Consider the following 16139-nt stretch of genomic DNA (forward strand, 5'->3'; position numbering starts at 1 on the left):
CGTGGGCTGAATATTTTATAGTACTGGGAGGGAAGGGCTGCGGAAGGAGGCACCGGCAAGCATCCGTCCGGGCTGCAACTGATGTCTTCAGTTTCCTTCAGCAAACCTCAGAATACCACACCATTTTGGATTGCATGTACGTTTGATGCGAATGTCTGAATGTCTTAATTGCTGTAATTTCTGACCAACTCAAGTACAATGTAGTATAACCATTATACTTAAGCCCACATGCCGTGGAGACCTACCTGCTTCCCGGGTGCGCCGCCCATTCCAAGTCTTTACCCACCCCCACTCCACGTTAAGTTTCCAAGACTATTCAAAACTATAAGGTCACAATCAGAACCTCCTGTCTTAAGCGTGACATCACTTCCGTTGTGTGTAGCGGCGGTGCGGGGAGGCTGGAGGAAGTAACCCTTTAAACTCTGAGCACAGAGGGATCGTGGAACTTTAGGTATGGCCCCAACCAATGTAGAACTGTGATGTCTCGCCCTTGCTGTGAAAGGCTAGTGACTGTTCACAGGCTCATGAAACCTCATGCATTGGGGTCCAGCTGAAACGAGGGCCATGAGAGAAAACTCGATATGCAGGATTACGATATCGAGATGAACGGTTCGCCATAGGTGAGGGATGGTGATGCATGGGGTGGGTTCCAGTAGAAGAGAGCAGTCAGTCTGTTGCCAACGATAGAGGGGCGTGTGTGCACTGGGAGAGGCATGTGTGAAAGCTTATGAAACTTGTACGTCGGGGTTTGGGGACTAGTTCGGCTCTTGAAAGGCAAGTCACTGAATATTTTTTAGGTATGACAGGGCAATTTTACACTCCTGATTGCCAGAGCTGTTTTATGTAAAGCTCCGTCAGTATGGTGACACTTTTCTACGATATCTATGGTAAGGGGTGGGATTCAGTGTATCTGAATCTATGTAAGGTTTAATATTGCTTTGTTTAACCGTTCACTCCTGTCGTTGCTGGGGAAAAAATGGCTGCATGAGAACCCACAAATTGAGGATGGAGTTCGGAGATGAGAAGTAGTAAATGATAGCTTGTAGCCTTGGATTGCATAAGTATTAATGTTATTGTCCTTTAACATGGAAGAATGAGATTGAAATACTGTTCAAGTTTAAGTCACTGGCCATTGACATGCAGTAGTTGAAAATGGCTTTAGGGGGTTAATGCATCTGCTTTACAATACATCTACTTGTATCCTGCCAGTCTAAGGAATACGATACTTGTAAAATAGCTCACATTGGATACATTTTCTGCAGGGAACTGTGTGTTTAATTAGGTCACGGTTTTGAATTGTCGTAAAATAACCCAACAGGGTTAATATGCCTGCTACAAGAGTATTGTGTGTAACCTACAGTTCACAAATGTGTATTGTAATGACATACAGCAGAAGCAGAATCATACTTCCATATATATATTTTGTTTTAATTAATCGGACTCCTATTTAGCTTGCTGATCACATGTTCGAGTGCTGGAATATGGCTCAGTATGTTGTGATGCTGCGCCACACTATTACAGGAAATCTACAAGTTCTGACTTTGAATCCTGAGGTTTCAACTGGATCTTTGCATCTCTTCAGCTCAATAAACATGCGGTTGGTTTGTTTTAAAAGTGTCTGTTGCGATAGTCTCCAGAAATCAGTTTTTCATTATTGATGTAATTCTATGTACAGACTTTTCATATTTTTACTCAGGGCTTTAGGTGGAATGAAAAAACTGTGTGTGTGTGGAGGGAAGGGTGAGTCTCTCCAGGAGGCATGGCTCTTATAATTAAGGGTGTGGCTTAAAAACTGGTAGGCTAAACATCTGTGCTTAGCCCGACTGTATTTTGCTGCTCCTGTCATTGCATCCAGATATATAATACAACAAGTAACAATACACCTACAACAAGCCACAACTATTGTCAGTGGTTGTTGGTTGCCTAAGATTAATAAGCAATAACTATGGTTTCGTTTTATAGAACAATAAAAAATGCTTCAGCTTTGAAATGAGACTGAAAGAACTATAATGATTCTCTTTGAAATCACCTCAAAGGCAGTGAAGGGTGGTACTGCTTTAGAGTTAAGATGGGTTTTTTCACCCTGCGGGTAAGGATAACAAGCATTTGCAATGCAATAGGTCTCGCATTTAGGAGAGTTTGAGCTATTGGCATTGCAAATGACAATGCCTTTTATTTATGTGTTGATTTTTGAAACATAAATAAAAGGCATTTCCATTTACAATGCTAATAGCTTAAACTTTTGCAAATGCAAGACCTATTGCGTTGCAAATGCTTGTTCTGTCAGTTACTGTGAACACCTTATGAGAAGAGACAGCAGTCCACGACTGAGGTGGAAACTGTACACTTTGAGTTTCATGTTCGGCCTTTGTAACCCATGCAGGAATGTTTTCAACAGAGGGGTGAGCTAGCTGAAGGAGGAGAACCCGCCACAAAAGCAAGGCTTTCTCTGTCCCTAGTTTAAAGTCTCAAGGTGGAAACTTCCTCCTTTATAAACCTACCGGATTTTGAAAATAAATACCAACGTTTCTTATTCTTTTTTACTTTGATTTAAGAAAGAATGATTTTTCAAATTCTCTCCACAGGTTTTTAAAGTTGTATCCTTTTCCCACAGAAGTTATTTCTATCGAGTTTTCATATTTTTTCGCAGATTTGACTGTCTCTGGTACTGACTTTTCAGAGGTGGTGCAGAGGGGTGTAACAAAGGCCCACGCGGTGCTGTGGGCCCCCAGACCTTCCAGTGAAATTACGGACATACACACCCATCTACGTTCTGTACATTCGTATATCGAGCAAATGCTCATACTGGTATTATTCGTGTCTTAAAGTTGCTTCCCTCAAGCGGGTGCTCCACACTGTCATGTTGCTGCGGGCTTTGGTCATCCACATGTCAGCAGTTCTTTGACTTCAGCCAGTTTTTAGGTCATGCCTGGGCAGCGCATGTGCTGCTCTGCAAGGCATGCTGTATTCAGGTATGACTTCAAACTCTGCCCACTCTCCGCCCATCTTTTCAATTGGCTCCTGTTACTGTCCTTTCTAAATGGTTGCTTCTAATTCCTTAAGCAGGTCTGTTAGTGCCTCCTTAGTAACGCCTTGTCTGCATTTATAACCTTCCATGAGGACTAGACTTTTTACTTGTGTGATTACACAGTATGTTTATTTAGTTTGTGAGCACTGTTTTCTTTAATCATTTTGTCCTACTGCAGACACATCATGCTTTCCTGCAACAGCTTTTAAAATGTGCGCAAGGCATCTTTAGATTCGAGAATGGCAGCCGCCTGTTTCTTTGACTGTGCGTGGCTGCCGAAATTAACACAAACTCGCTAATGGCGCCCTTGGCTTGTAGCCCCTCATCTCCGTCCCGCCCCCGTGTATCTCCGTCCCGCCCCCGTGGTCCGCTCTTTGTTTCAGCACAGCGCCCGCTTTAAGATTTACACGGGCGCCCGCTTTCTTTGCCACCAATACACATGAAAATGCGAAAATGTAGCGCATGCACGGTCGCATTTCCACTGCTCCGCACTACGGCATGGCAGGGACATGAGTTAAATGCTTTGCAACATCCACCTGTGTTGTATTCCTGTTTTCATCTTTGTCAATGCATACCAGCGCGGCAGCTGCCGCCTCCTTCTCCCCTCCCCCACTGCTTGGTATTTGAAGGCTGCGTGCATTGTGAAAGTTAGGAGGAAAGAAAACTATAATGATGTACAGCTGTAATTAAGACGTTCACTACTAACATCTTAATTGTAGCAGTGCATAACTATAGTTTTATTTTCACCTAACTTTCACTGGTTTCATGGTCGTGACAACACAGCAGGCTGCATGGGGCGCAGATCCATTTACACGTTGCGTAATAGGTCTTGCATTTGCGAGAGTTTAATCTATTGGCATTGTAAATAACAATTCCTTTAATTTATCTGTTTTAAAAAACAAACGCATAAATAAAAAGCATTGTGATTTATAATGCTAATTGCTGAAACCCTCTCAAATGCGAGACCTATTGCATTGCAAATGCTTATTTAACATTTGCCACAGTTGCAGTATGTCTCACGCTATTCAAGGTGTTTCACTGAAAGTCATCCAGCCTTTAAGCATTGTATATTTGTCTCTTTAACTCCTCCCTGCCAGCCGAATTACCCTTACAGTAATTTGGAAATGATGCCACCTTTGTCGCTTTCTGGGCTGCTTGAAATAACTTAAACCTATGTTTACTTTTTTAGCACAAATTATATTTCATATGTTTCAGATAGTCAGACTGTCTCATAATTCACATTTGTAAGATATCATTATGATTATTGTGGGCCACTATGGGGTGGTGCATAGCGAAACGAAACATTGCACAGAAGTGGGGTGCGGACACTATCCCGCATTTAAGGGACTGGACAAGAGACATGGATCATGCTATGATTGCGGAGAAAACAGTGTATAAGGGAAGGGGATTTCCACGCAAATGGGACCATAATTGGGGACGCTGGAATAAATGCAGGGGTGAGATTTGTGTTTCTCCAACAGTGGATCTGAGGAGGGAGAGACTCCTGGTGCTGGAGGGGGAAGATGAGTAGCTAATTTATACAGCCTCAAGACAAATAAGGGAAGATAACTTGGAGTACAAGTAGTGTCTCCTGGTCCGGGGATACAGTTGCAACTCTTACAGTGATTGTTCAGATGTTAATATGGCGTAAGCCTATGTGCACCCGATGGCTTTCAGGTTGTGGAGTAATGCTGTGAGCTTTGTATAATTTTGCCTCAAATGTCTATAATGTGTCATTAATGCTGCAGTTTGTTTCTAATAAAAACTGTTATTAAAAAATAAAATTAAAATAAAAAGATATTATTATGATTATTGTAAAACTATGCGTTGATGTCTTCTGCCAAGTGTTAAGCATATGGTACATATTCTTAAATGGACCTGTATTTTTGCATGTGTAACACTATAGTTTTTTATGTGTAACTTATTGATCGATCCTACAATATTTAATGAAGTTTAAAATGAACTTAATGTACTTTGTGTCTCATGGTTTATAACATGTATTTTCTTCCTCCCATTTATGACTTGTTTTCGGTTCTACACATCCCCTCGGCATTATTAGAAGGTAAAGATTATTTTATGTTGTATGTTTAAAGCAACAGTAAAATATAGAAATGCGTTGTGTGTGTTATATCTGAACGAGAATTATAGCTGCAGATTCCTTACCTTAGAATGATCCCCAGGCCTCCGGCTGAATTCGGAAATATTTTGTGAGCAGCACCTCAGCTCGCTGGTAAGTGACATTGTTCGGCTCCACGTGGCATCGTCCGCGTCGGAAGTGACGTGCGCGATGCCTATCTAGTGGCCACTCCAGCGGACTGATGTCAGTTCTTTTCTTTCAGCACAATCAGCGCAGATCTGTAGGTACCCTCAGTCACTTTCTGACTGACCTTTTTCAACCTTTTGTCAAAGTTTTTTCTGAAACATTGTTGTACTGATGTGGCAGGGTTATATACACAAGAAAGGCTGGGTTTAAGCCCGGTGCCTGTCAGTGGAAAATATCAGTGATGGACCCACACTTTGTCTGCTTCTGGTGTCTCCAGTGCAACCACGATGCCAAGACCTGCGTCTATTGTCATGCCATGCACTCCAAGGCCTTGAGGGAGTGATATCGCAAGCTCCTTGCAGTTCGATGTACGACTCCACAACGATCCTGGTAGAGAGCAAGGTCCTAGGATTGGTCACAGAGCCATCGTTCTTCGTCGAAGTTGTTCGGTTAAGTCCCACAAAAATAAGAGTAAGCAGCCGTATAGGTCTTCGACTTCACCCGTCCATCGAAGCCATCCGATGAGATGAGAACATTGGCATTCCAGGCCGGGCTCGGTGTCTACGCCTATGCCTGGGCCATCTCTCTGCCTCCCTGAGTTTCCTGGAGCTGGAACAATTCCCGCTCAATTCTGTAGGTTTTATGAAGCTGTGCACCTTGTATCTGGTCGGTTCAGCCCCGCCAGCGTGCCTTCAGTTCCTGTGGGTTCGGGAGGGCCCCTACTATTCTTCTGCTGGCGGGTTCGCCCCTGCCACCAGTCAGGCTCCTTGGATCGATTACCAGACCCGGACTGGCGCTGGTCAAGTCATCTCGACCTTCCGGGGTGCCGGCTCAGATGCTGACGTCCCCGGTGCTGTCCCCATTCTCATCCCCGACTCCAACATTGAGCCAGGGTGGAATCTGTGCCCTATTCATATGGGCTAGGACTTGGGGAAGAAAGGGAGGGGCCACTGAATGCTGAAGAATACCAGCCCCTAGATTACACAGAGGACACCTAGTGTGAAAATCTGGCAGATGTCAGTGAACTGAACACCTCTCCAGATACTGTCTTGGTCTCTCCTTCTTTGGCTACGGAGGAGGGAGCCTCATTTGCAGGGGTGGTGAGAAGGGCAGCCGAGATCCTGGACCTTCAGCTACCTACTGACACTGTCAACACGAACTTCTTGATGTCAGTACTTCAGCCGGGAGTAAACCAATCTGAACAGCTTCTCCCCTTTCATGAAGCCCTGACATATTTCCTACTTGGAACCTGGTCCAAGCCCTCCACATGGGATCCTGTGAGTAGCACAATTGCCCGCCGCCATCTCCCCGCCCCAGGGAACCCTAGTTTCCTCACCCAGCCCGAACCCTGGAGAGCTTGGTGGTCGAAGCTTCCACCTCCAAAGTAAATTCCGGTGCATTTCATACCACTCCATCAGACAGGACATCCAAGAGGCTGGATGTCTTAGGGAAGATGTTAACTTCCGCCAGCCTCCATTGCAGTCAGCAAACACCACTAGCCTTTTGAGCAGTTACTCCTACTCACTCTGGGACTCGGTTGCACAGGTGTTGCCTGTGGTTCTGCAGGGGGCTCGGCCATACTTTCCCAGACTATGGATGACGGAAGAGACGCAACTAAGTTCACTATACATTGTGAACTGGACAAGACCGACTTGCTAGGCAGAGCAGTTTCATCCTTGGTGGCCCTTAGGCGCCACACCTGGCTGAGGGCTACAGGCTTTTCGGGGGAATGTCAGAGCTTCGCATATGGACATGCCCTTTGATGGCTCCCCTCTCTTTGGAGATAAGGCGGACTCAGTGCTGGAGCACATTTCAAGAATAGCGGAGCGACGGCCAGGTCCTTCAACTTTTCCATGGCCCCTTGTCAACCCCAATTCACCTTTGCTCCTTTAGTGGCTGCATAAGAGGTTTACAGCTGCGATCATACCCACCCACCATGGCTGGCAAGATTCCCAGCCCCTGCATAGTCAATGACTCTGTACCCACAGACCTCCTGAATCAGGTAGCCAAAGGTCGGACCCGTCCACCGCCCCCTTTGCCCAGCAGCCGCAGCCTCCAAACCTCTTTAGTTTGCCCTCTGACCATCATGAGCACCCAGTGGGTGGTAGCATACACATCACATGCACCGCTGGAGGTTGATAAAATCTGACTGCTGGGTTTTTCCGAAAGGGCTACTCTGTTGCTTTTGTGACTATCCCTCCACTCATACCACCTACTAACGACAGGATTGCAGAGGCTCATGTCTTTGCTCCTTCTGGAAGTGACCGCTCTCTTGGACAACGGAGCCATAAAGAGGGTGCCGACATCAGAAGTAGGTCATGGTTGTTATTCCCGCTACTTTCCGGTGCCCAAAAAGGACAGAGGTCTTCGTCCTATCCTAGACCTACGTCTTCTCAAATTCTTCCTGAAAAAGGAGAAATTCAAAATGCTCACACTTGCTCAAGTCCTGTCTGCCCTCGAACCCGGAGACTGGATGGTGGCGTTGGATTTGCAAGACACACATTTCCACATTCCCGTCCTGCCTGCCTACAGACGTTACCTGCAGTTCATGGTAGGCTACTAGCACTTTGTTTGTCAGGCCTTTTGGGTGCTCATCATGGTGTTAGTGGTGGTAGCTCATCCGCGAAGATTAGGGGTGCCAGTCTTCCCCTATCTGGATGACTGGCTTTTGAAGGCAGACTCATCCCAGGCTGTCGTCTGTCACATCAAGACCACGGTGGACCTCCTGCACTCACTGTGGTTCACCATCAATGTGCTGAAGTCGCACCTGACCGCCTCTCAGACGCACTCTTTTATCAGGCTGCTCTGGACACAGTGCAGTTTTGGTCATATCCTCCCAAATTACGAATCTAGGAGATTCAGACTATGATACCGATGGTTCAGCCTCTATCCTGGATTTCTGTGAGGCTGCTGGGTCTCATTAACTCCTGAATCCTGCTTGTGACTCATGCCAGCTGGCATATGCGGGTGGGCTGTGCAGTGGGACCCGAAGTTCCAGTGGGCGCAGCATATGGGGATACTCTGACATGGTCCAGATCTGGCACTGCAAAAGATCTGCACTGATGGTTAATGAACTGCTATTGGGTCAGCGGCAGACTTCTCTCCCTTCCCCAACCAGATCTGACAGTAGTGACAGATGCGTCACTCCTGGGCTGTGGTGTGGCCATCTGGGAGAGGTGGAGATCGGAGGACTCTGGTCTCAATGGGAATCCAGACTCCACATCAACCTGTTGGAGCTCTGAGCGATCCTGTTGACATTGAAAGCCTTTCTCCCGTCCATCCATCAAAGACTGGTGCAAGTGTTCACGGACAACACCACTGCCATGTGGTACTGCAACCAACATGGCTGGGTGGCGTTCATTGACCCTTTTTCAAAAGGCCCTCCATCTTTGGACATGGATGAAACAGCAAGGCATATCCCTGGTGGTTCAACATCTGGCAGGCTCTCTGAACGCCAGAGCCGACAAACTCAGCTGCAGATGCCTAGTGGATCACGAATGGCGTCTCCATCCAGCAGTGGTGCAAAGTCTCCTTAAACAGTGGGGAGAACCCTGGTTAGATCTATTTGCCATTGACGAGAATGCGCAATGGCGGCAATTCTGCATGCTTGAGTTTCCAAGGCGACTCACTTGGTGAAGCTTTTTGTATTGAGTGTAGCTCAGGTCATCTTTGCGCCTTTCTGTCCATACCACTCCTGCCCATAGTACTCAAGAAAGATCAGTCACTACAAGGCCCAAGTCATCCTTGTTGGTCTAGATTGGGCACAGAGATTCTGGTATCCTGAACTTGTGAGCATGGCCATCGGTCCTCCTGTCAGGCTGCCCCTTCGGGAAGATCTGTCACAGCAGCAGGCGAGAGTTCTCCACCCAAACGTGTCAACGCTCTGCCTTCTGGCGTGGTGTTGAGCGGCAACACTTGACAGCTTTCAACTTTTCACCCGAAGTCTGCAATGTTATTCTTGCAGCCAGGTGTCCCTCCACCAAAATGGTATACACCTGCCATTGGAGCTAGTTTGTGGCATGGTGTGCAGAAAAAAGCTGACCCTCTTTCTGCTCCTCTTTCTCAGGTTCTTCTGTTTATTCTTTCCCTTGCCCAGCAGGGCTCTGCTTTGGGCACGGTTAAGGGATATCTCTCTGCAACATCTGCTTTTCTGTGGTTGCCTGACCAACCTTCCCTTTTACAATCCCCAATTGTACATGGTTTTAAAAGGTTTGCAACACGTTTCCTTCTTCTCCCTTCATAATGCCTCAGTGAGACCATAATCTGGGCCTGATGTTCCTGATATGCACTCAGTTAGAGCCCTTATACAACTGCCCACTCATGCTCCTTACCAGTAAGACGGCTGTCCTGGTGGCAATAACGTCTGCCCAGTCAGTGATCTTCAGGCTTTGTCATCCAAGCTTCCTTACTTAACATCTACCCAAGACAAACTGGTGCATCGTACAAGGACTTCCTTTCGTCCGAAAGCGCTCTCTTAATTTCATATAGGCTTAACTATCGCTCTGCCTACTTTTTACGCCTGCCTCATCCCTTCAAGGAAGAGGAGCAACTTCACTGTCTTGACCCGAAAGAGCGTTGTCGTTCTGACTTGACCTCACACAGGAGTTCTGGGTAGACAGCCAACTCTTTGTGGGGTATGCTGGAGTGAAGAAAGGACGGGCTATGCAAAAGTGGACCAGCTCAGATGGATCATGCTCTGTATAAAGATCTGCTACGCATTGGCTAAGAAGCAACCCCCTGGCGGTTTACGTGCTCATTCCACCAGAACTAAAACTGCCACCACTTCTTTAGCATGTTAGGTTCTTGTGCTGGACACCTGCCAGGCAGCAACGTGGTTTCCCTTGTGCACGTTTACCAAACACTACTGCTTTCGACAGTGAGGTCTGTATAGATGGACATTTTGCCCATTTCGTCCTGCAAGACTTACTCATGTGAAATTGGTCCGCAGACCCACCTCTTGGAGATATTGCTTGGGTATCTAGTCTAGGGTAAGGAAACTGTGGCTAGAAGTCTCTATCAAATGAACAAGTTACTAACGTTCATTGATGCCTTATCTGGTAGAGACTATCTAGCAGCAGATTCCTTACCGACCACCCATCCTCCCTGCTCTGCGAACCGAATTCTAGGGACAGGGCTTTCCCTTTTCATGGCCCTAGTTTTCAACACACCAGTAGTCTGTGTGCTACGTGACTATGCGCTTCTGGCATGGAAAGTTGTGAAAAGTAACTGACGTTAGCACGCTGGGACGGATGACACCGATGATGCCACACGAAGCCAAACAACGCAACCTACTGGCATACATGTGTACTGCTTAAGAAAAATTTCCGGATCCAGTCTAATGCCTGGGGATAATTCTAAGGTAAGGAATCTGCGAATGACACTTAATAAAGCGCACAGCTGCTTCAACAGAAGCTTTCAGGCGCTCTAGTAGACAGTATGACATGCTGGAGTAATGTGGGACTAAACAGAGTCAAATAGCCAGGTTTTGAGATGCATTTTAAAGGTAGACAGAGATTCAACCTGCCATAGTTTGAAAGGAAGATTATTCCATAGTTTTGCTATCCACACAGTAAAGGACCTGCTGCTACGACAGGTCTTCAAGAATTTTGGGATCCGCAGGAAGCGACTCTTGTTGGATCCAAGTGCCCTCTGTTGAGTGTATGGAGATAGTCTATTCAACAGATAACGTGGGCCTCAGCATAAAAAGCTCTGAAAGTTAACGTCAAAGCTTTGAAATTGATACATTGTCCCACCAGGAGCCAATGCAAGTGTCCCAAATGTGGGGAGAGATTTTGATGCCTCGGAACTCTCCTGATTAGTCTTGCCGCTGTATTCTGAACTAACTGGTCTTCTTTTCAAATACGCAGGGAGACCAAGACAGAGACTATTTGAGTAGTCCAGGTGGGATGTAACCAGTGAATGAACTACTGTTTTCCTTGTCTCTTCAGGGACCAGATCAAGAAACCTCTTTAAAGTTTTCATCTTCACAAAACAGACAGATGAAATGTGTTCATTTTGAGCCTCAAAGGAGAGAGTGAATCAAAGATAATGCCCAAATGTCTAACCACTGTGGTAGGATCAGGAGGGTGTTAAGTTCATCAGGCCACCAGAGGGAAGGCAGTGGGAGGCTATTTTGGTTACAAAACAAAGGTTCTCTTTTGTTTGAGTTTCATTTTAATCAGTTTGCATCAATCCAAGCCGCAACACCCCTAAGACATTCTTTAAAATTGTGAAAAGCTGCCTTCGTGTTATCTTGGAATGACAAAAAGCAATTGGGTGTCGTCAGCGAAAGACACTACCTTGACACCCCAAGATTCGATGACATTCGCCAATGGGGCAGTGTAAAAATTAAAACAGGGCTCAGAGCAGAATGGTTTTGGAGAGGAAAAATTCAGGTGTAAATACACCCGTTGGGATCTGGCCTCCAAGAAAGATTTGAGCCATAAAAGAGCCTTGCCCAGAATGCCAAGATTGCCAAGTCTGTTTTCGGTGGCAATGAAAGCCTGCCTGCTTCAGGAAGCAGCCGAACTCGTTCGTTGGTAACATTATTAGACAAGGCTAAAAAAATATTCTTACCCGTTTCTGAGGGGGCATAGTTCTTCGGGTGACAGCACAGATTGGTATTCAAGGCCAGAAGTATCTCCCTGAAATAACTGATGCATTGATTAATGGCAGATTGGGCATCATGGTTAGCGCTGGGCATGGACTTGGCGCAGACAGGCTTGCCTTAGGCGCGCCATTTGCGTGCCAACTGTGCATCTCTTATATGGGAGGGAAGAAACTAGAGGCACCCAAGCCACTAGACCACTAACCTCAAGATGTTGGCTCTAGGTGGTACAAACAAGACGGAGCAAAAATCGCGCTCCAAACACATCGTTACCATGAAGCCAAAAGCACGGCTTTCCCCCAACCTCTTCCCAAAAGAGCCACCAAAAAGTGCAAAGTGCCTGTAAATAGAGCGTAACACAGAAGCTCTCAGGCACCATAAAGTGCGATCAAGAAACCGCAGTCTTAAAATCCGACGGCCAGCCTAGAGAGAATGTCTGGGGTTGGGCAAGATAGCGTACATCGTTGAACTATTTAAAAAAAAAAAATCAGATCACAAAAGAGTATTTGTGATAAAGAGAGGATTTGCAACAATAAAACTTGGCCTGAATTCTGCAGGCATATTGCAAATGGTGTGAATGGTGCAGATGCATCTTCAGAAAGTCCTATACCTTAAGATGCATGATTCCACCAACTTTCAAGCCTCTTGTAGTAATGAGATCAAGCAAAAATATGTATTTTATGGGAAGAGAGACTTTATTTGGGGGAAGGGTCCCATTGTGAATCAAATTTACGAGCCGTTGAATTAGAGGAAGTGAATCGAGAACTGGAGCCCCCAAAATGCTTTCTGTAGACTTCTTCTCATTTAAGCCTGACATCATGTGTGGCCTTTTTATTACATTTTTCTATTAGTTTGTAAAAATAGGAGACTGTGCTACCATCATGCTGTCATGCCTTGATAGTGCCCATATGTAAGAAGCGTAACGGAATGGTTCCTTCAACTTACTGTCAAATTTCTTTATTAGACAGAGTAGGATTTTTTCTTTTAGAACATTTTTAGTTAGTGGGTTTAAGACAATGATGGAAAAAGAAGCAATAATAAATGTCCAAAGGAAAATGGGAACAGTTCAGCAGGAATTTTGCCTCTATTGTCTTATTATGGCATATGTCCCTTTGAGAGGCAAGGCCACTTTTATGGCCTTTACCAGTCTCAAGACGACTTTTAATAATGTGGATAAAAAACTGCTGCTGGGTGGCCAAATTCAAAATTATACTACTTAAGCCATAATACAGACTATCTACCTATGGCAATAACGCAACTGTGCGATGCTGTCCACAAGGAGATGTAAAGAATCATTTTAAGGTTGTGAGACAAAGTTGCCTTTTGTCACCCTTTTTGTTAAATATTTTTATAGAAGACTTGTGTAATTGTCTGTCGGAGGTGCAAAGCTTTCTTTATGAGGGTGATTTTCATATTACCTAAATTAGCCCCAACACAATTTTTAAGGTTAGAGCTGGTATTTCAAGATCTGGGCATTCCAGAAGAGGCTGCACTTAAACCTGTTTTATTGTGGGCCCTAGTTTGGTCTAACAGAATATGCTACACCACTAGCATGGATTAAGCTTGTAAAGGAATATTTTGATGAGCACTGATATGATGTGTGTCTGACCCTAATGTAAGTACAAGCATCACCATTTTTTTAATTAAAAGAAGATTCAGGGAAGTCAAGATATGTTTATTTTGTATCTCAGTTTTAGACTGCTCTTTAGGTTAGACTTTTTTTTAAATGTCAAAACCTCCATGTTAAAGAATTATTTTGATATGCTGGTGCCTTCTTACTCAAAACACTTCTATTTAGAATTTCCCGTAGGAATGTTACAGGTAAGACGTTATACCGCGAAATGAGCGTCTACTAATGAAGAATCTGACAATTGCAATTTCAAACATATAGAATACAAGTTACATTTTCAATTTATTTGTTGGTTTTTAATATAGCCTTAGAATCTGACATAGTGGGCTCTACCGGCCATTAGAGGGTTTCTCCAGCGCTAAAGGCCAAAGCCGAATGTGAGGGCCATTAACAAGGGAGCGGGCCTTCATTGGCCGGTAGAGCACGCTACGGAGGGCTGCAAAGCGATTAGAACGTTCTGCTCCTACAGGGCAGAACGTTCTAATTTGTAAAACAAAGGCCTCACGGAGCCCGAGAGGATTGAAATTCCCTCAGACTCGGTGAGGCCTTTGTTCACAGCAACAACTGTGAACAAACATTGGAACGTTGGAGCTCCAGGCTTCTACCAGCCATTAAAAGCCCGGAGCACTCCATTGTTTTCAATGGAGCTTCCAACATTCCAATGTTCTAATTATGACTAGGTGCAAATGGATAAAACCTTTATTGGTGGAATTGAAGGTGGAATCAAAAAGAGTGCTGCGGTTGATAGGCACATTTATAAGGTTCCGTTCATTTACTATCGCATTATATAGAAGGAGCATAGAGAAGAAGGCTACAAGTAGTGAAGAGTGCATGCGTTCTTGCTTCTATTCTGTAGACAGGATATTCAAGAGTGTGTGTTAATTTTATGTATATATTTTTAAGTTCTGTGTTATATTGGATGAATAGCTTTTTACATTCATTATTTTAAATATTTCTTTGACATTTTATATGGTTTGTATGCGTATATCGATTGAAAATTCCGATGGGTTTCTATTTCCTTGTAGTAGTCAAAAACCAGGTGCCAAATCTCAGCTGGAGAATATACAACAAGGAAACCCTTTATAAGGCCGAATATACAACTCCCAAGTTTCCAGCATGCCACAGATATCCAATGTTTTATAAAAACCCTGCCACTTTTCATGTTGCCATGTATTAAAAAGCCCTATTTTCTATGAGGTCAGATTTTAGGAGTTCCTTTTTCCCCTCATTGAGCATTGTTGTGTAATTAGTGTAAATTTCGCTTGGGTATAGAGGCTCCAAATTTCATCTGCTTTGAGGTGTGCATCCAGCACTTTGTACTAGTTCCTGCAAATCTTTGATATGTTTGGATCATGTTTCAAATTGGGGGCACAAATGCTGAAGCTCTCCTAAACATATTCTAATAAAAAGTACCATGGAATGTTAATGTTTGTATGTTTTCTTTTGTTAAATAGGAAAAACATTTCAGCTTTATTCACACAACCTTAATAGTTTGTTTGAACAAGCTAAAAAACCAGGCCTCGCCGGACATGCCCACAGGTTCCCTGACAGAATATTACCACGGTAAGCCGATTGAAAACTACATTTCAAGGTTTGATGTTATTTTACAATGATTTTTTTCAGCAGGTTGCTTATCTTTATAAATAGCCTACCAGATATGAGATTGGATCTGGAAAAAGCAAAATGGAGAGCTGGTTGGAGACTACTGAAGGAGCCATCTCCACAAAAAAAAATCATTAGGCTGAATGACTTTAGTTCTTTGAGAATGTTTATGAATCTCAATCTAGGGATTGTTTTTCCTCTCAAACATTTACTGTCCAAAATAAAGTGAGGCTGGAAACATCCTCTCTTCTAGTGATTCAGACACCTTACTACTAGCTGACGTACAAAGTTTCAGTGTTCTTAGCATCACCCGAGTTGTTTTCCCCTAGCCTAGATAATGCTCTCTGAAGAGTTTGCCACAAAGGCTGTAATTTATAGGCCTAAATGCTTATGTTATTTTGTACACATACAAGAAAGTTGACTAGCCATTTGGGAGAATCAAGCAAGCTATGCAACTGCAACATCTTAGGTCCTGGTTACTAACACTTGTGGTTTCTAACTAATATATTCAATTAAAAATTATCACTAGACTCTGTTTATAGACACTTATTTGTGCTTACTGTGTGCTCCTTAGAAATTTCTGTCCCAGGCCCTACGAAGGGCACTAACTTGGAAACGATAGTCTGGTATTTTAATAGGTGACCCTCATTACTTACTTCGTACTTAATCTTAACAAATTGCCAATATTTGTATTATCTAATGCATTATCCACTCTTGTCTGTGGGTGGAGACACCCATTCTTAATTAGGAGCACTATTTTGTATTTAGACTTTGTTATATATGCAACTTTAGCCATTCAAATCTCCCAAATAGTTCCTCACGTCCTCCACAGTCAGAAAATATTAGGGATTGTGGAGTGTCTTCAATGTTTTGTCAGTCAGCCAATTATATTTACTGTGTCATTTCTTCAGGGGTCCTTCTTTCCTAAGCGCAATATCTCCTCAGCCTCAACAGCAACAAGAGTTATTTTGATATGTGTTATGGTGGTGAGTGTTTTAAAAGGAAGCAG

General features: G+C 44.2%; 1 protein-coding gene across 2 annotated transcripts in view; it reads left to right on the forward strand.

The window, feature by feature from the left end:
- Window positions 1-16139, forward strand: part of MAP4K5 (mitogen-activated protein kinase kinase kinase kinase 5) — a 525125-nt gene that overhangs the window by 383333 nt on the left and 125653 nt on the right. For both annotated transcript variants that reach the window (XM_085626992.1, XM_085626993.1), the window contains one exon: window positions 14983-15091. In XM_085626992.1, coding sequence (XP_085483118.1) covers window positions 14983-15091 — 109 coding nt within the window. The remainder of the gene's footprint in view (window positions 1-14982; window positions 15092-16139) is intronic.

Source organism: Triturus cristatus, chromosome 9, assembly GCF_964204655.1.
Source record: "Triturus cristatus chromosome 9, aTriCri1.1, whole genome shotgun sequence".
Taxonomy (NCBI): Eukaryota; Metazoa; Chordata; class Amphibia; order Caudata; family Salamandridae; genus Triturus; species Triturus cristatus.